Source organism: Gopherus flavomarginatus, chromosome 4 (assembly GCF_025201925.1).
Source record: "Gopherus flavomarginatus isolate rGopFla2 chromosome 4, rGopFla2.mat.asm, whole genome shotgun sequence".
NCBI classification, from domain to species: domain Eukaryota; kingdom Metazoa; phylum Chordata; order Testudines; family Testudinidae; genus Gopherus; species Gopherus flavomarginatus.
Genome location: NC_066620.1, coordinates 196,241,977 through 196,263,136, shown reverse-complemented (window position 1 = coordinate 196,263,136; position 21,160 = coordinate 196,241,977). Strand labels below are relative to the sequence as shown.

Below are 21,160 nucleotides of genomic sequence, written 5' to 3'. Positions count from 1 at the left end.
ACTAAAACATAGCTTTAACTATAACCGCTAGATCCTTTTCAGCAGTACTACCACCTAGCCTGTTAGTCCCCATTGGGTAGTAATGTATTTGATATTTTCTTTCCTAAGTGAAGTACTTTGCATTTGTCTTTATTGAATTTCATCTTTATTGAAATTCAGACCAATTTTCCAGTTTGTCACGGTTGTTTGAAATTCTAATCCTATCCTTCATGGCTCTTGCAACTTCTCCTAGCTTGGTGTCATCTGAAAATTTTACTTCTCAGTCCATTATTCAAATCATTTAATGAAAATATGAATAGTTTCAGACCCAGGACTGACCCTTGTGAAATCCCACTAGATATGTGCTCCCAGTTTGACACACAACCATTGATGACTACTTTTTGAGTACTGTCTTTCAACCAGTTGTGGACCCATCTTATAACAATTTCATCTAGACCACATTTCATTAGTTGGCTTATAAGAATGTCACGTGGGACTGTGTCAGAAGCCTTACTAAAATCAGGATATATCACATCTACTGCTTCTCCCCCTATTCACTGGGCTACTAACCTTATCAAAGGAAATTAGATTGGTTTGGCATGATTTGTTTTTGACAAATCCATGCTTTACTATTCCTTACAACCCTATTATCCTCTAGGTGGTTACAATTTGATAGTTCAATAATTTGATAATTTAATAATTTGCAGACTAGCTTTATTAACTTTGTGCACGAATTAATCAAAACTTCCAGGTGTAAGTCTTTGTGTTCAATCCTGGCCATCACACACAAAGTTAAGCCCTTAAATCAAACCTTCAAGGACATGTCTGGATAAGAATTTAAGTAACCAGAGTAAGCCAAAGATGTGACTGTATATTTTAAATAAATACTTACAAATACGTGCCTGTAACAGTGGGCTTGGTATACATGATAGAATGCAAAATTTATAGCATAATCAGTTGCAGAATTTCAAAACTGTTTTATAAGATTCCAGAATATCCAGTTAATACATAAAATTCCAGATAAGGAAACATGAGTGAAAAAAATCTTTTTCTTAAATGTGATCAGGGCAGATGAAGACTCTCCGAGACCCTAGTACGTCATGTCATGGGCCTCTTGTGGGTCTGCCCATAGATGATGTAGTAGTGGGGGCAAGTGCCCCCCTTCCTTCTATCAAGAAAAACAGGAACAAATGTGTGCGAGTGCGCCTGTTAAACTCACACCAATAGCTAGGGTATCTGCTTAGCTGAGTGGGCAGCACCCAGAGAACATTTCTGCTGCCACTGAGAAGCTGATGTCATCAGGTGGCTCCAGTTGCTGGGGTCCTAGGCACAGATCTTTAGTGCTTATGACTTTCTCTGGCTCTGAATGTGATTGGAGGCTGAAATTTCTAATGCTGGAAGACACCGCTTTTGTGAAGACTTCAGTACTTTGAGAAGTTGCTAATATTCAATAACTCGTTTTCGAAAAGTAATTTACAGCACACTTGTAAACTTCAGTATGTCTAATTTCAAAATTTGTAATCCTGTTGTTTTAAGGTGTTTGTGCTTTCAACTCATCCGTATGGCTGCAGAGTAATTCAGCGTATTCTGGAGCACTGCACTGCTGAGCAGACTTTGCCCATCTTAGAAGAATTGCATCAACACACAGAACAGCTTGTGCAGGTTAGTGTACTCTTACGTTTCAATATGACATTACTATCAACTCTGTTTTTTTATGTAGATTTCATTTTCTTTTATATTACTGGCTGTTATTTCGTAATTGCTTAGGCATTTTTATGTACATGTCCTTTTTTGATTTAGCAAACATTGATTCCCCTCCCAGCTTCCAGCTCTATTTATTTACAAGCATAAGTGAACATGGAGATGATAAACCTTTGTTTAAGCACTTTTGGCATAGTGTAGGGTACAGTGTTAGTTAACAGCATCCGTAGAATCAGCTTACAGAAGTTTTTGCAGGTTTTTTGACCACTACAAAATTGGTGGCTTCATTGGTGGTGAATGTGTAGAATTAATTTTACACGGATTTATCAGATAGCGGTCATTCCTTGGCAAATCACAATTTTAGCATGGTTCAGATTTTGGACCTAAAATCCATAGAAGGACCATGAATAATTCTTGGTGAAATGTTTTTCAGATGTGCTCTTTTAATCATTTTGTATTGGTCAGTTACAATTACTAATTTTGTCTCTTGTATTTCTCGAAATGAATACAAAAATGCATAAGCCATATGAGTTCCTCGGATGGAACCACAATAAGAAAACTGAAATCTTTTTATTTTCAGGATCAATATGGAAATTATGTTATCCAACATGTGCTGGAGCATGGTCGTCCTGAAGACAAAAGTAAAATAGTTTCAGAAATAAGAGGAAAAGTTCTAGCTCTGAGTCAGCACAAATTTGCCAGGTATTATAATGTTCTCAGTGTTAAAGAAAGGTTCACTAACCTTTTTAATGTTGTTTTGGAATTGACTTATTTACATCAGTTGCTGAGGAAAGGATTTCATTATTTTGCCTTTATTCAAAGCTGATTAATAATTTGCATAGAGCTTCCATTTGCATGAAAAAAAATGAGACTTTGATAAAAAAAAGAAATGTTCCATAGTGGAACAAAAAACATCAGAATTGTTCACTAAATGGCTGGAAGCTGGTAAGCATGCCCTTCCAGAGATCAGCCCAGGGAGCTGGCCAGGTGGAGAACCAGCCACCCAGCTCCTTGGGGAACTGTGGGTCCAGGGAAGCCTTGGCTCCACAGCAGCCCACTAGGCAGTCTGATGTAGAATCAGGGACTTTTTAGACCCAGGGCTGCCAAGGAGACATGAGCTTGGGATCTGGGGCTTCCAGATATTTGGTTCCTTGTAAGCCCACCAGGTGGGCTGCCAAGGAGCTGGTGGCTTGGAAATGAGGGATTTTTAGGCTCTCTGCTCCCCATCAGTCTGCATGAGGAGTCAGGAGCCTGTAAACTTGGGCTGCGAAGAAGAGAGGCAAGTGAGCTGACAGGAAACCAGGCAGGTTTCACACAATATTTGGAATTCGAATCATTTTCCAACAGAAGAATGTTGAGTTGGAAACATTTCTACCAGCTCTAATGTTGACCATCTCAAACATACAGATTATCAGTATTTTTTCCCACACAAAAAGAAAGTCCTTTCAAAACTAAGGAAATTAATCTTTTGGTATACATCGTGCACTTTCAATATTTAGTACCACAGTCATAATGTATGTATAAAACACTCAGACCTGCCAATCCCTGTTCAAATAAATTATAAAGTAATACCCTAAAAGAATAGTCACAACCTTTTCAACCTACAAAACACAATTACCTTATCTTTTTTCCCAGCAATGTGGTAGAAAAATGTGTAACTCATGCATCTCGTGCTGAAAGAGCTTTACTTATTGACGAGGTTTGTTGCCAGAATGATGGTCCTCACAGTGCCTTATACACCATGATGAAGGACCAATATGCCAACTATGTCGTTCAGAAGATGATTGATATGGCTGAACCTGCACAGCGGAAGATTATAATGCACAAGGTACTTGATATCTATATGTGGCTTCATCAGCTTTGGGAGGTTTTTTCTTCTATATTCACGTTTCCTGTCACCTCTTCTTTGTACATATTTCTGAATTTACCTGAATTTCTTTAGAAGCCACATTTCCTGTAGGTTCATTACCCTTGTCAAGAAATGGCATTTGTGGCTTAGTAAAATAAAAAGCACATCCTCTTTTTAATTTTTTAATTTTTTAATTAATTATTTTAAATTTCTAATAGTCTGGTGAAGCAGGATATAATTGGATCTTTGTCAATTCGTTTAGTTTCTACAGATTTATCTTTTCGGCCTTGAAAAAAACTAACAGTTCTGTCTAGTATTAATCTAATATTTATTCTTTTTTTAAAAAAGACTCTTTATATATTAAAAAACATAAAAATTTTCTATCCAACACTCTTGTTATACGTTTACTTTAGTATACATTTTAGAAAATCAATAGTTCTAAAATTTTCTTCCATCACATGACAGTCACCAGTATGAATGGAGGAGTCATCCTCACCTATCACACAAGTAGTAGCTAATCCAGATGCCAGATTTCCACACTTAAGATACATCTACACTGCAGCAGCTCCCTGTTGCCGGAGTCTTTCCTTGCAGCAGGTTCCAGGCATGAGGAGTTGCTGGAGCTTTTCCCTTCCACAGTGAAAGCCTCTGGCAGAGAGGGGTAGAAGGGAAAACTGCTGCTGAGCCTTTCCCCTCTTTCGCCCCTCTGCCAGAGCCTTGCACTGACACATGTACCATGCACCACAGTGTGGCCACAGCCTGCTTTTTGCTGGAGTGTGTAGCTACACATACTCAGTGCCGTACAAGGGCAAGGCTAGTGAGGCACTTGTCTCAGGCACACAAAGCCGAGGGGCGCAGAAAGTGGTGGAGGAAAAAGGGGGAAGAAAAAAAAAAAAGCCGCTGGCTGGCACAGAGATACTTATAACCCAGGTGATCTCTCCGCCCCCCCCCTCCCCCCCGCCACTCCAGCCCTCCTGTGCATCCCCCGAGTATCCCCCGGCCCCGACTTGCTTCCCCCCACTGTCCCTTCCCAGACCCGGAGCAGAGCAGCTCCATGCTTCCAATCCCTGCAGCAGCAGCTCCTGCAGGGTCCTAGTGCCCCCATCTCAATCCCAGGGCAGACTGACTCTGAGCCTGCCTTTCCCTCTCAGACCATTTCATTTTCCAGTGGGACCCTCCAGCAGCACAGGGGGTCCCCCTGCCCGCAGTCACCGCTTCTGCCCCATGCTGGGCAAGGAGACAGCCCCATCCCTCACCTCCAGTGAGGCTACAGTCGGGCAACAGCAGGGGAGGAGGCACATTCCCAGCCCCAGACAGAGCCCTCACTCCTATTCTCACCCTGAGCCCCTCCCACACTCCATACCCCTCATCTGCAGCCACAGCCTTCACTCCTGCACCCCATCCCTCTGCACCCCTCCCATCCCCAAACTCCCTCCCAGAACCTGCACCCCCTCGCATCCCCAAACTCACTCCCAGAGCTTGCACCCCAATCCCCTGCCCCAGCCTAAGGCCTGCACCCCAGACCGCCTCCCTAACCCAAACTCCCTCCCAGAGCTTTGGGTGCTGGGGGGAGGGGGGTGGAGTTTGGGCAGGGGCAGGTTCTGGGCACCACCAAAATTTCTACAAACCTGCCACCCCTGATCCTGCCCTGCAAGCCTGAACTCTCAGCATTCTCAGGACACATGCTGATATCCAGCACCTCCGTCCTCTGTTAACCTGTGAGTCCCTTTCTGGATTGGAACTGAACTGGAACCAAAGACCATCTTGGAAGCAATGTTACCAGCCCAAGCAATCAAAAATCATGAGTTGACCCCCCAAAATTACAAGCTCTACCGCCACCGCTTCATCCATTTTTCGGCGGTAATTCGGCAGCAGACCCTTCCCACAGAGAGGGGCCCGCTGCCAAAGAGCTGCCCCTGAGGGAGGGCGCAATTTTATATTCTCGCCTTGGGCGCAAAAATACCTAGTTACGGCTCTGCACATACCCTGTGCACCACTGCAAGACGCATGCAGTGTAGATGTAGCCTTAGTTCCTCCTCCTTGACATGCAGACAAGCTTCTTAGTTGAGAATATCTAGAGATGGAGAAAATCACAATTAATCTATGCTACCCTGTATAGTGCCCTGTTCAATAGCCATTGAAGTAATTGTGCTTGAACTCTGATTACTCTCTGGCATATTGAATGGCTTTCTTCCTGGTGTTGGCACATAACAGAAAAAAATTAACAAAGTAAGCAAACAGTTCTTTCTCTCTTATTGACCTGAATAATTCATTTTTTCATATTTAAATAAACAAAAACGTGAAGACAAATATATTTAATAGAAATTAAACTAAATTTGGATAGCCAATACTAAACAAAGAATTAAATGCTTGTAATAAGAAAAAGGCTCACTTGGCCTTCTGGTTCTTCAGAATCTAATTTTAAATCTTTCTGGAAACTCTTTGTAAACCTTTGAAATATAGGGCTCCTCTTGAAAATATTTCAATTAAGAAGAATTTATTGTAGATAACATTGAGATTTTTAGATACAAGTTAACTAGATTTTTCTTCTTGTAGATTCGACCCCACATTACAACTCTGCGTAAATATACCTATGGCAAACACATACTGGCCAAGTTAGAGAAGTATTACCTGAAGAACAGTGCTGATCTGGGGCCAATCGGAGGACCACCAAATGGGATGCTGTAAAAGACCAGACATACAGGCAGCAACTTGAATGAAAGAAAAATTTCATTGTGAATTATCAAAACCCACAACTTAACTATAAATGTTCTGATTTTTTTAAATCTATTTATTGACTCTGTTCATCCATTTGTAAAATTTTTATTGTTCTTGTGTATATTTTTGGGGAGTGAATTATAAAATATCTCCAGCCCTGGTCCGGAGACCTATCAGATTGAACTGCTGACAAAGCACAGAATGCCTGTATATGATGTAATTGTATCAAAATAGCTGTCACATATTTTGTAAATTTTTACCTTGTAAAGTCACTGAAAAATAGTTTTTAAAGGGAAAAAGTACATTATTCTTTTAATACACTGGCTTGCAATCTGGTAGGTCTACCCACTATCACAGCACAACAGGTTTCTAGAGTTGTAAATAGAATGTCTTCCCCCTCCCCTCCCCCCTTTGTGTGGAGTCTTTTATACCAGATTAAAATTGATCAACTGCATAAATATTATTTAACATGTTACATAAAGTTAAGTTGTATTTTGGTGGTTCACAACATATCCAAATAGCAAAAAGGGCAGGGCAAACTAAAGTAGGGATTGACAAAACAATGGGAACTTTAAAGACAAGCATCCATCATTTGCTGTGGCCATGACTTTTTTAGAAATGCGATGCCCTAATATTTTCTCTAGCAATGTATTAAAAAAAAAAAAAAAGTGATGTGTATATACTTATATATTGTTGTACAAGGTAGAGGAATAAAATCATGGTGGTACTTCCATACAATAAAGTACTGTCTGAATAGAGAATAATCCTGCATTAACTTTACATTCAGTTTCGCAATGCGGGAAGAGTAGAGTTTTGTATTTTTTAAATTTGCATATAGGATTGTAAGACATGATTTGAAAGTGTTGAGCATTTATTTTGCTTTCTCACAGTAGATGCAAAAAAGTAGGTATTGATAGAGGAGAAAAGGGGCCACTGAACAGTAAACTTGATAGCTCAACATGTAAGCATGATTAAATATTCAGATAGCTTTTTTGCTTCCTATAAATATATGCATTGTATACGTGTAGTTAATAGGTGTAAGTTTACAGTTTGAAAACAAATCTCTTGTTTCGATGTTTATTACAAGCCTTGCTAATTTAGTAGTGATGCTTACTTTGGTTGTACAGATGTACATTTGTAAACCTTCATGCTGTAAATGTAATTTGTTTTACCCCCTTTGGGGACAAAAATTTGCATTTTAGTGTATATTCATATCCCCCTCCCCTCTTTGCCTTGACATATAGTGTTGTATAATGTAAATTTATTTCAACAAATCAAGAGTGATTTTTTAAAAATTCTATCTTTATATGGTTTCAGAAATATGAACCAGCTTTCTTTTTATCTATTGTGAGAAACATTATGTTTTCTTTATAACATAGCTGTTGATTCTGTTAATATGGACGTTTTGGGAAGTGAATCAGTTGAAAATTTAAGTCAGGATAATTAGAATAGTAAGCAAGAAATGGACTGAAATATTTGGTTACCCGAGAAACCAATGCTTCTTCCATCTTAATAAATGTGGCATGATTTTTTTGTACAGAAGAGTACTGTATTTTTGAATAGCCTACTCCCAACCTAAAGCAAATATGTATGATACTGTCAATTTTTTTCTCTGGACATATGACATTGTAACAGTAACATGAAGATGATGTACATTTACAAGCGGCCTTATGTACATTTCCCAATGATCTTTTTAAGGCAGAATTGTGACCATATGTGTATAATTAAAATCCTTTTTAATCCTTTGCCTATGGAAATATTTTGAAAAAAGCTTACTTTCAATTTCTGAAAGATGAAAAAAGTGCTTGTATTTTGTTGAAGTATTTTGTGTAGAACATTAATTTTGATGGCATAACTTTTTTTAATCTACAAGCTATTGGATTCTATGTCTTGAGCACTGATGACATAAGTCTGTTATGGTAAGGCTCTGATGATGAGGAAAAAAGAACCAGCAGTGGTATAATCTTGTATATGGAGTTCTGTCGTCTTACTGTTCCTATCAAAATCTACAGAAGTTTCCTTGCAGCATAAAATTGTAGGTGTTATATATCTTTTTGTTGTATTCTTGTAGCATTACTTTAACAAAGCAGCTTGCTGGAGGCTAGTCTGGCCTATGTCTGAGACTGTGGATCTGTCATTAATACCCTCTTCAGTAATCTAGTGGTTTGCTTCTGACTTTTCATAAGCACAATTCTAATTTCCATTCCAGTTATTTGTTGCATGAAGGTTAGTTTTCAACACCAGACTTCCTCTCTGCTGGAGGCAGAATCCCAATAATCTTGAGTTGGGACTTTCCCTCAAAATACATTAAACAGCCTTATTGGCACAGGAGATGGGAATCCAGAGTTTCACTTTGATATATTTTTCAATTTCTCTATTCTGTCCTTTGTACAAACTGTGTGCATATGTCACAACGTAAAATGCTGACATTCACCTCAGTTAGTGGTACACTGAACGCGATGCTGCTGGGTGTGTTTATAACCAGTGCAGCATGTACTCTTATGCAGAAGCTAACATCACCATTCCAGTACTCCCAGCCCCCTACCAGCCTATTCTACCATGGTTGGCTTTAAGCCGGATCTTCAAGCTGTAACATATTCAGTAGCCACTGAATCATCTCCCAATCATTTTCATAACAGATTTTTTGGCGCAGAAGAGCTACAAGCACATGAAGATCGATTCCCTTCTCCCCCACCCTCCTTCAATACATAGTAAGTGTATTGAGGTTTGGATAGAACCACTAGGCTTTTTTTTTTCAAGTGTCTCCTTTTGATATGGATTGTTTATGGACCAATTTGGCTAGCCTGATTAGGTCTGTCTCCTGCTCCTTGTGGTTCATAATGAATAATGTAATGTTCACTTGTATATGCTGTAAAAACAAAATGAAAATGTGAATAACACTATGAAATATACCTGGTCTTGTGTTTTTCTGTAGGAAACAAAACATTCTTTATACCCTCAATTACAATTACATGAATTGCCCGCTTCCTAATTCAGCACAACTTTGACTGTGGAAATATGTTTATACCTCTCATAAAAATGCAATGTTCAGATGAAAATTACTGTTCTAGTCACTTTGTTTCCTGTTCTTATCAGCTAGTAAAGTTCTAATGGAATAATTGCTTCAGACACTTCCATCAGAAGAGGTAAAGCGTGGCCTTGTGCAGTATGAGTCCTGTATGTGACTTCTGGATCTGGATGTTTTTGGTTTTTTTACTAGTAAGAGTGAGTGAGTAATGAAAGGGTGAAGAGACTTCAGTCCTCTGCCTCACTCTTTTGGTGTTCCAGTAGGCTCTTGGCTGACTCTGTTACTTTCCAGTAATCCAATTTAGCTCTACAGGTGGCCCCCAAGGGACAAATTTGCATGGACCAATATTCTAATGTATCCTAATGAAAATACAATTTGTTGTCATTTGCAGTTTTCTTATTCTCATTATTGAATTCAAGGTTCTTCCTTCATATATTTCAGTTGTCAGCTTCTGGGGCTTAATCACCTAGGCTCAAAGGAATAGACGCAGTTTAAAAGAGAGAAAAAAGGTGTCATTTGAGTAACAAGCAAGTGCCTTTTCAAAATTAAAAGTTTGACAGAACAGTATACATACTACTGGTACAGGCTATTGTAATCACGCTTCTTTGAATACTGGTGAAACTCAAGAACTTTTCCAACTCTGATCACTCAATTTGACCTGTAGAATTATGGAGACTACTTAGGTCTGTTGGTTAAAAGTATTGAAGAATAAAAGTGAGAGTCATACTAAACATAACTGTTAGGGGTTATCTTCAAGGCCCAAAACATAAATGCTGTTGGTAAAATGCTTGGCGATTGATAATTTATAGAACTCTTGCTTAAGCACTGTAGTGTTTCTTTGAGAATAATGCTGGATGAAATGTACTGTCCAATGAATCCATCCATCTTTCACTTCGAAAATCCCACTGTTCTTAGACTGAAGTACTGTACAGGATCTTTTAACTAGTATCCAATACTATGATGATTAACACCATAGTGAAAGCCCATAAACAAGAAAACTAGCACAAAAAGGTTCTCATTCTGTTTGTGTATAAAGGTACTTCACCTAAAGAAGGTTACTTCAGCCTGCAATTTTAAGTCCCTGGTTTATTACTAAGCTTTAGAGGACACCATAGACAGTTTGCTCAGTTTTTAGCTTTGCTCTGGTAATGGTGTTATGTACTGTTTAGGTTCTTTGAGTGATTGCCAGTTCTTGTACACATACAAGCTGATTACCTTTGGCTAGTGCTGTCCGGTAGGCTCACAGCTGCATCCTACATGTTCTCCTGCTCCTTCAGCTGAGGGCATAAAGGTTAGAGCAGACCCAGCTGTCCCTCAGTTCCTTCTTACCACCCCTGGCAGCAAAATGGAACCTCTGCAGTGTCTGCTTACTCTGCACACTATGCAATCCCATTAGGCAAGTAGTGCAGTTAGAAGGGCTTTGTGGTTTATTTGTTTACACCTGGTTGGGAGGGGCAGCAGCTGCTTGATACTCCTTGTACTGGGCCACAAGCCAATATGAGTGAAACAATCCCCAAGATTTAAAACTTGTCCTCCTTGTGAGGCTGCTATCCCACTGAGTGATGGGCGCTCCAGGTGCCTTTTTAGTCTCCGCAAGGGATACATCCCTGATGGATGCTCAAATCTATCACTCCTCCAAGAGGACACACAGTGAGGGCAGCCCACTTCAAGTTCTTTCTACTGGCATCTTGATGAAGGCCTGAGGCGAAGGATCCTGCCAAGCCTGAACACTGACTTTTGACTAATTCTGAAAGCTGCAACTCTACACTGAGCTCCTGGGCTCGTTCTTCCTCAAAGATGAAACCTCTTGACTATTGAATCTGACAGAGCAGTCAAGACCTCTGCCAACCAGTCATCAGAAAGGGTTAGAAAAAGCAAGACTTCCAGAGCAAGACTAGTTACAGGTCACCACCTTCAGTGCCTAGTAGATTGAGACAAAAGATCTATCCTGTCAGGACCACTTAGTAATGCTACCATTGAACCAATGAGCTTTCCTGCTCAGGTGAGAAGTGGGATTTGAGGACAGCATACAAGGTAGCTATGGTGCAGGGTGGTGCTGGTGGCCTGTGATATAGAGGAAATCAGACTAGGTGGTCTAGTGGTCTCATCTCGCCTTTAAACTCTGACCGTGACTCTAGCTCCCTGCTTGGAAAAAGAATAATCATTTTCTTTCTTCCTTTGAAAGCAGCACTGGTTTCCCCCATCCATACACCTCACCCTCCTTATGAGCTGAGAATGGGGAAGAACACCTGCAGAAAATGGAAGACCAATTGATCCAACTGCAATATCTTCCTCCTCCCCCGATGCTCCTAGGCAGCCACATGACTTTAAAATCTTCCAAGACTTCTTCTAATACATGGCAGTCACCGTGAAAATTCTGGTGGAGGGTAGTGCAAGAAAATATCATAAATCACTGAATGTTCTTCGAGTGCTGGTGCCTTGAGCTGCACATGGGTGTGCATGCATGCCATGTGCCTGAATCTGTAAATTCTAACAAGCTGTGTCCATTAGCCTTCACATGCGCAATAGTTTCTTCTCATGCCTCAGAGCAAAGGCATAAGAGCAGTGTGGGCTGACACCTCTCCAGTTCCTTTTTACCATGGCATGGCCTGAGTCAGAATCTCTGTGTCCACAGATTTCTCCAGCCTTTATCCTTAAGTCTGTAAATGTGTACATAGCTAGCTTCATAGTTTTTATAATCGTATAATTAGCGTTTGCAGTCTAAGGAGTTCTTTCCCTGTAAAAGGGACTCCCTCCATCCAGACTGGGACTATGCCCAGAGTCCTAGGATTCAAGAACTGCCTCCCCTGCTGTCGCTCCCTCTCTGTAAGCAACAGTTCTTCTTCGAGTGATTGCTCACATCCATTCCAGTTAGGTGTGCGCGCCGCGCGTGCACGTTCGTTGGAAACTTTTTACCCTAGCAACTCCAGTGGGCCGGCAGGTCGCCCCCTGGAGTGGCGCCGCCATGGCGCCCAATATATATCCCTGCCGGCCCACCCGCTCCTCAGTTCCTTCTTACCGCCGTGTCGGTCGTTGGAACTGTGGAGCGCGGCATAGCTGTCCTCCACGTCCCTAGCTCTCCTTGTTCTCTATCGTTATCTCTAGCACTATTGTAGTTGTTAATTAGATTGTTAAGTGTAGATAGTAGTAGTTAAGTAGTTTGTAAATAGTTCTTCGCCGGGGGCTTAGCCCTTCCCGGCACCCGGCACCGGGCTCATGCCTGGTTCGCCGGGCTTCAAGCAGTGTGCGGCCTGCAAGAAGCCCATGCCTACCAGCGATCCCCACGACGCGTGCCTGAAGTGCCTGGGGGAATCGCACAGATCCGACAAGTGCCGCATCTGCAAGGCTTTTAAGCCAAGGACAAAGAAGGAGAGGGATCAAAGGCTCCGGACTCTCCTTATGGAGGCGGCACTTGACCCGGCGGCTTCGCAGGCCGTGATCTCGGCGCTGGCACCGGATCGCACCGGCACCGAGAAGACTCCCCGGCACCGACCTTCTCCGGCACCGGGGACAGAGCCTAGGCCGTCGAAGTCTATTACTCCGGCCAGGCAGACCCGACTGGAGCGCCCGGCCACAACATCGGCCGCGGCGCTGCCGGCACCGTCGACTCCGGGCCCGGCGGGTCCGTTGAGTCCGGTGCCGCCAAGCTCCCCCATGACATCTGGGGTTGAGATAGTGGTGCCATCCACACCAGAGACCTTCGCCTCGGCACGGGACCTCATAGCCATGACTGAGCCCACTCAGCTGCCACCCCCGGTACCTCCGGTGCGGGTCGTGTCCAGAGGCAAGCCTATGATGTCGGCACCGTCTCGGGACTCACGTTCTCGATCCAGGTCCCGACGCCACGGTCGCTCCAGATCCCGCCGCCGCTCGCAGTCCCGGCACCGCTCCCCTCAGCGGTACCGGTCGCACTCGCGGCGCCGGTCGACATCAAGACGATCGCGGTCGGTCTCCAGCCGCCGATACCGGCACCGCGATTCCAGGAGCCGATCCAGACATCATTCGCCGCACCGGTCGACCTCCCGGCACCGAGCTGGTGGCAGGTCCCGGTCCCGGTCGACCTCCCGGCACCGAGCTGGTGGCAGGTCCCGGTCCCGGCACCGAAGCGGCGCCCGGTCCCGGTCCAGATCCCGGCACCGTGACAGAACCCGGTCCCGGTCCCGGCACCGATATGACTCCCGGCACCGGTCCCCGGCACCGAGACGATCGTCCGTGCCGGCCCGCGCAGACCCTTACCATCCAGGGTCCGCCCCGCCATGGCCCTCTAGACAGCCATCCGTATCTTCGCTAACGGACAGTGGGTATGCGCTGGGCACCGACCGGCAGGCGGCGCTGTTCAGCGATCCGCCACAGCAGGACCAAGGCCCGCAACAATGGGGATTCTGGACACCCTGGGCATATCATCAGGCCCAGGGCCCCCAACAGCTCCCTGCTAGGCCGGCGACTGCGGAGTGCAGGGCACCTGAAGCCTCGTTGTCTCGCCCCCCTCCCTCCCCGGATGGGGAGGAAGGGTCCAAGCATCAAGACTCCGCTTTGGCTCCTGAGGTAGAGGCGAGGGCCGAAGGAGACCCGCCGTTAGACACTCTCTTGCCGGGGGTCTCCTCATCCTCCTCCCCGGATGAAGCGGTGGCTGGGACCTCCTCCAACAGCCCCCCCCCCGCTGGACCTCAGGGCGCACCAGGACCTCCTCAGGCGAGTAGCTCAAAATCTGAGTCTGCAAGCCGAGGAGGTCTCGGAGATAGAGGATCCAATTGTGACCATCCTCTCGGCAGACGCTCCCACCAGAGTCGCCCTGCCGTTCGTACGAACCATCCAGGCCAACGCCAACACCATCTGGCAGTCTCCGGCCTCCATTCCTCCCACTGCGAAGGGCGTCGAGAGGAAGTACATGGCTCCTTCTAAGGGCTACGAGTACCTCCACGTGCACCCGACTCCGTGTTCCCTGGTGGTCCAATCGGTAAACGATAAAGAGCGTCACGGCCAGGAGGCTCCAGCCCCCAAATCCAGGGAGGCCAGGCGGATGGACCTCCTCGGCCGTAAGGTGTACTCGGCTGGGGCGCTGCAGCTCAGGGTCTCCAACCAGCAGGCCCTGCTGAGCAGATACGCCTTCAACTCCTGGGTGGCAGCAGATAAATTCAAGGAGCTGCTGCCACAAGATGCTCGCCAAGAGTTTACGGCCATCTTGGAGGAAGGCAAGAAGGTCGCACGCACGTCCTTGCAAGCCTCTTTGGACGCTGCGGACTCGGCTGCCCGTACCCTCGCGTCGGGGGTAACAATGCGTCGCCTCTCCTGGCTGCAGGTTTCTGGCCTTCCGCCGGAGCTCCAGCACACTATACAGGACCTTCCTTTCGAAGGCCAAGGCTTATTCTCGGACAAGACAGACCCCAGACTCAAGAGTCTGAAAGACAACCGAGTTATCATGCGGTCACTCGGGATGCACACACCAGTGACGCAACGCAGACCCTTCCGGCCGCAGCAACAACAACAACAACAGCGCAGGCCGTATTCCCAGTTCCGCCAGCGGCAGGACCTTAACAGGCGCCGCGGCAGGAACGGAAGGCGCAGGCACTCGGGGAACCAAGGGGGGCAGAACCAAGGCTCCTCTAAGCCCCCGCCTGGACCTAAGCCTTCATTTTGAAGGTGCGCCCGAGGGCGCAGTAACAGTTTCCCCAATGGATCCTTCCCCCCCGTTTTCCAACCGCCTTTCATTTTTCCTCCCAGCGTGGTCCCTAATAACATCAGACCGCTGGGTCTTACGCACGGTGCAGTCGGGATACCGCCTGCAGTTTGTTTCATTTCCTCCTCCCCGCCCCCCTTCCTCGTCCCTCTTCAGGGACCCCTCTCACGAGCAATTCCTTCGGCAGGAGGTGCAGACGCTCCTCGGCAAAGGAGCTATAGAGGCGGTGCCGGAGAACGAGAAAGGCAAGGGGTTTTATTCCCGCTACTTCCTGATCCCCAAGGCCAAGGGGGGCCTCAGGCCTATCCTCGACCTGCGAGAGCTCAACAAGTACCTGGTGAAGTTGAAGTTCCGCATGGTATCCTTGGGGACCATTATCCCATCCCTGGATCCGGGAGACTGGTACGCCGCCCTCGACATGCAGGACGCGTATTTTCACATCGCCATCTGGCCACGTCACAGACGTTTCCTTCGCTTCGTTGTGGGGTCTCTTCATTATCAATTTGCAGTCCTCCCATTTGGCTTGTCCACGGCCCCGAGGGTGTTTACGAAATGCATGGCAGTTGTGGTGGCGCAGCTTCGGCGCAGTCGTATCCACGTGTTTCCGTATCTGGACGATTGGTTGATTCGGGGCACGTCGGAACAACAAGTCTGCAGCCATGTCCGCGTGATCACCGACATGTTCGCCACTCTGGGCCTCTTGGTAAACACAGACAAGTCCACCCTGGTTCCCACACAAAGGGTGGAATTCATCGGGGCCGTCCTGGACGCCACTGTAGGCAGGGCCTTGCTGCCATTGCAGCAGTTCCAGGCCTTGTCGGCGATCGTGCAACGGCTGCGGACAGCCCCCTTAACGTCAGTGAGGACATGTCTAACCCTGTTAGGCCACATGGCGGCTTGTACTTTTGTGACCGATTACGCTCGGCTCCGCATGAGGCCTCTCCAGTTGTGGCTCATCAGTCATTACAGGCCGACAAGACAGCCGCTAGATATGTTAATCACAATCCCCCAGAGGGTCTTAGATTCTCTCGGCTGGTGGCTAGACCAGGCAGTGTTATGTGCGGGTCTCCCCTTCCACCCATCTCAGCCCTCAGTGTCCCTAACAACGGATGCCTCAGATCTCGGCTGGGGGGCCCACCTAGGGACCCTGAGGACGCAGGGCCTGTGGTCCCAGGAGGAGGTGGGGCTACACATCAACATGCGGGAGTTGAGAGCGGTCCGTCTTGTCAAACGTTCTGTCATCAGCTTCAGGGTCGCTGTGTCGCGGTGTTCACCGACAACACGACGACCATGTATTATATCAACAAGCAGGGCGGCACCAGATCCTCCTCCCTGTGCCACGAGGCGATACGACTCTGGGACTTTTGTGTAGCCCACTCCATTCACCTCATGGCTTCCTTCCTCCCCGGAGTACGGAACACGCTGGCGGATCGATTGAGCAGATCCTTCCTGTCCCACGAGTGGTCCCTTCGCCCAGACGTCGCCCTCTCCATCTTCCGGAGGTGGGGTTATCCCCGTGTGGACCTCTTCGCGTCCAAGGGAAACAGGAAGTGCCAAGCGTTCTGCTCCTTTCAGGGCAGGGAGCCCGGGTCGATAGCGGATGCCTTCCTCATCCAGTGGTCGACCCACCTGTACTATGCGTTTCCCCCATTCCCTTTGGTCCACAGGGTCCTTCTGAAGGTGCGCAGGGACAGGGCTCACGTGATCATGGTAGCCCCGGCATGGCCCAGACAGCACTGGTACTCCATGCTGCTGGACCTGACCATAGCCGACCCAGTTCCCCTGCCCCTTCATCCGGACCTGATTACCCAGGAGCACGGGACCCTCTGTCACCCGGACCTGCAGTCGCTGCACCTAGCGGCGTGGCTCCTGCGTGGCTGACTGGCTCTGAGCTGCGCTGTTCCACGCCGGTGAGGGAGGTGCTCTTGGGCAGCAGGAAGCCGTCCACAAGAGCGACATATTTGGCCAAATGGAAGCGCTTCTCCTGTTGGTGCGTGGAGAGAAATCTCCGCCCTATTGGAGTTTCGGTAGCCGACATCTTAGACTACATTTGGTCCCTCAAAGGGCAAGGTCTGGCCATATCGTCGTTGTGAGTCCACCTAGCAGCTATCTCCACCTTTCACCCGGGTGCGGATGGTCGCTCTGTTTTTTCTCACCCGACGGTGTCTAGATTCCTTAAGGGGCTGGAACGTTTATACCCTAACGTCCGTCCCCCTGCTCCAACCTGGGATCTTAACCTGGTGTTGTCCCGGCTCATGGGGCCCCCCTTTGAGCCGTTAGCTACTTGCTCCCTGCTTTACCTCTCTTGGAAGACGGCCTTTCTAGTAGCTATCACCTCAGCTAGACGGGTGTCGGAACTCCGGGCTCTTGTGGTAGACCCCCCATATACGGTCTTCCACAAGGACAAGGTGCAGCTGAGACCACACCCTGCTTTTCTCCCCAAGGTGGTCTCAGCCTTCCACGTCAACCAAGAGATATTCCTCCCGGTTTTTTTCCCGAAACCTCACTCCTCAGGCAGGGAGCAGCAGCTCCACTCGCTTGATGTCCGTAGGGCTCTCGCGTTCTACGTGGAGAGGACCAAGCCCTTCCGCAGATCCCCCCAGCTTTTCGTGGCAGTAGCGGACCGCATGAAAGGGCTTCCTATCTCCTCCCAGAGGTTGTCCTCTTGGGTAACGTCCTGCATCAGGACCTGCTATGACTTGGCCCATGTCCCTACGGGCCGTGTGACTGCGCATTCTACCAGGGCGCAGGCGTCGTCGCTGGCTTTCCTCGCCCGTGTGCCCATCCAGGAAATCTGTCGGGCAGCGACCTGGTCATCGGTCCACACCTTTGCTTCCCACTACGCCCTGGTCCAGCAGTCAAGAGAGGATGCGGCCTTCGGATCTGCAGTGCTCCATGCCGCGACTTCTCGCTCCGACCCCACCGCCTAGGTATGGCTTGGGATTCACCTAACTGGAATGGATGTGAGCAATCACTCGAAGAAGAAAAGTCGGTTACTCACCTTTGTAACTGTTGTTCTTCGAGATGTGTTGCTCACATCCATTCCACACCCACCCTCCTTCCCCACTGTCGGAGTAGCCGGCAAGAAGGAACCGAGGAGCGGGTGGGCCGGCAGGGATATATATTGGGCGCCATGGCGGCGCCACTCCAGGGGGCGACCTGCCGGCCCACTGGAGTTGCTAGGGTAAAAAGTTTCCGACGAACGTGCACGCGCGGCGCGCACACCTAACTGGAATGGATGTGAGCAACACATCTCGAAGAACAACAGTTACAAAGGTGAGTAACCGTCTTTTACCAACGTTGTCTTTGCTGCTTGGGGGAAGATGCACATTGCTGCAAAGTGCAGCATCTGCCTCTTGTTTCCACCAAGAAAACATGAAGCTCATGAGCTCAGATTAAGGAAACACCTTATGGAGAAGGTTATGAGGCCTCATTGGTTCAAGACAGGGAGATTACCCCGACCCATCTATCAGCCCAATCAGACAAGCAGCGCTCCTCCAAGCATGAGCCTAGGAGAGGAATCTGCAGCTGGGCTCTTCTTTCCAGGAGTGTAGGGGGCACACTCGTCGTAAGGACAGATACCTGTCCAGATCTGCACGTAAAAGAAGGGATTCCCCCCCTGAGCCCATCCATACAAGGTGATCCTTTTTGTGTAATCTGATGGGTCCAGGACTGCAAAAGATGCCCCCAGGCTGGAGGGTAAAGCAGGTTGCTGTTCTAAAAGGAAAAAAATCCATTAGTGGCTTTGGTTTCAAAACACGAGGACTGACACCTGCCAGCTCCATCCAGAAGTGTTGGACTGATTCTTCCCTAGTACCAGATGGTCCTTCAAAGAACTGCCCAGCCACAACTTCTTGGGATACATTGGAACCATCAGTCCCAACCATTGGAACACCTTTAACACCAGGTTGTATGGACATCTACACTACACTAGGGGACATTTTCCTCCTTTACCCTTAGTGGCCTCTGTTCTCCAGCCCAGACTTCCTGAGGGACATTGCCACACTGGAGGATGAAACTGCATCAGTGACACTAGAACTATCCCCTCTCCAACCCTTGGGCAGGAGCATCCACCCACCAGTACCGTTGGCCCCACCAATGGGGAGAGAGCATTTCTCAGACTCAGGTGAGTCAGATGCCCCAGTCAGTCCATCTCCTCATAGAAAGCTGAGTCCTGAATGCCTTCCCCAAGGACCAAGGGTACCCATGCAGTGGGGTCCCTCCTCCCCATCCAGCTGATCCCCTATTGGGGGTCCCTGGAACCTCTATGAGATGCCCTGGATCCATTCATGAGTCATACCACACCTCTCCTACTTGGCACCCACCAGATCTGTTGAAATATGAGAAGGAAGACCTTAACCTGGATCTGCAGGTACTGACAAGAACCTCCTCCTCATCTCTGGATGAAACTGTCACTCTGTCCTCACCATCTCCACCAGATGAGTACAGTCAGTACCAGGAGCTGCTTCAGAGAATAGTTAATGACCTCTACATACCATTGGAGGAGGTCCAAGACTCCCAACAGTGGATCCTAGATATTTTGCAATCTACAGGTCCATGCACAACGGCACTCCCAGTTAATGAGGCCAGCATGGAGCCAGCCAAAGTGATCTGGCATATTCCCACCCTATGCACCCCCTACTGCTAAAAGGGCTAAGAGGTTATTTCATCACCAGCAAAGGGGCTTAATGTCTTTTCTCCCACTGAACTCTCTGATTTTACAAGCAGCCACAGAGACAGCTAGATTGCGGCATTCCAAGACCATGTTGGGTGACCAGGACACAAAGAGGTTGGACCTTTTGGGAAGACAGGTCATTTCTTCTACAAGCCTACAGTGCTGTATCGCTATCAGGTTTTGTTAGCAAAATATGACTTTTAACAGTTATTCCAGTCTGTCCAAATGTAAGGAAAAGCTTCCTCCCCCTGACAGCAGAGATCCAATTTCACTCTTTCATAGAAAAGGACCTGAGGAACAGCTGGGCCTGCTCTGCCCTTGGACCGGGGACACAAGGACATATAGGGTGAAGGCGCAGTCCAAATGGATATTATGAGCCAAAACTAATCTGATCTCATATACATGTGACACTTGCATGCCAGAATTGGAACTCATGTGGACAGTGTACCTCAAAAAAACCCAGTTTCTGTAAGGTAAGCAACCATCCTGGGATGTGGCTTGTTCCCCACCATCTACAAGGCAAGGGAAAGAATCCCAATTAGTCATGTGCTGCAGCTGCAGGGTGATAAACAATTGCCTCCTGGCCAGAAGAGGCGGAGCTCAGTTGCAGGGAGACTGCAGAGGAGACAGGTCTTCCTGGAGAAGAGATGTCCTGGGATAGGGTTTAACAGACAGGAAACAACATAGGAAGAACTCTACAGGAGCAGGTTAGGCCCCCTGCAGGGGAGGCCTTGAGGTAGGGACAACAAGATGGAGCCTGACAGGGTTGAAGGGGTATTACTTTGGAGATTTGTTTGGGCTTGTTTGTGTTGCCCTGGAAGAGATTTAGCCTTTCATTTGACTTGGCCAGAGAGCCAAGCTACAGAATACTCTGAGAGGGATCTGGGAGCAGATGAAGGGTGGGAAAGGCCATTGCAGGGCTGAAGGAGAGCCCACGAGGGAGTGCCAGAAACAAGAACCCTGTGCAATAGTGTCACTAGAGATGAGGGGTGCCCACGAGTTGAGAACACACTACTGCATATCTTTTTTCAGCACTGCAATTGTATTTATTATTTTTCATCACTCATGGCCGTGCTTAAAAGACATTCTTCCTCCAACAGAACTTCCAATTATTTGTAGTGCTTGGTTCACAGGTGCAATGAGAAAAGTATAGGTTCTTCTGGCTCGGTGAAAAAGGGGCAGAGGATTCATTTCTCCCCTAGTTTCCATGAAGAGCCCCCAGCAGTCAAAAAAATTGAACAGAATGTTGGGAATTAAGAAAGGGATAGATAATAAGAGAAAATATCATGTTGCCTCTATATAAATCCATGGTGCGCCCACATCTTGAATACTGCGCGCAGGTGTGGTTGCCTAATCTCAAAAAAGATGCATTGGAATTGGAAAAGGTTCAGAAAAGGGCAACAAAAATCATTAGGGGTACGAAACAGCTGCCATATGAGGAGAGATTAAGACTGGGACTTTTCAGCTTGAAAAAGAGACAACTAAGGGATTTTATGATAGAGGTCTATAAAATCATGAGTGGGTGGAAAAATT

The 21,160-nt window shown here is 47.1% G+C and overlaps 2 protein-coding genes across 13 annotated transcripts in view; one reads left to right on the top strand and one right to left on the bottom strand.

Annotated features, from left to right (window-relative positions):
- PUM2 (pumilio RNA binding family member 2) overlaps window positions 1-7,992 on the top strand; it is a 133,678-nt gene extending 125,686 nt beyond the window's left edge. For all 12 annotated transcript variants that reach the window (XM_050950660.1, XM_050950655.1, XM_050950661.1 and 9 more), the window contains 4 exons: window positions 1,516-1,641; window positions 2,261-2,382; window positions 3,316-3,508; window positions 6,086-7,992. In XM_050950660.1, the coding sequence (XP_050806617.1) occupies window positions 1,516-1,641; window positions 2,261-2,382; window positions 3,316-3,508; window positions 6,086-6,217 (573 nt within the window). In that variant the 3' untranslated portion in view covers window positions 6,218-7,992. The remainder of the gene's footprint in view (window positions 1-1,515; window positions 1,642-2,260; window positions 2,383-3,315; window positions 3,509-6,085) is intronic.
- The window catches only part of LOC127049709 (uncharacterized), a 1,018,748-nt gene that overhangs the window by 103,819 nt on the left and 893,769 nt on the right, over window positions 1-21,160 (bottom strand). The window lies entirely within an intron of this gene.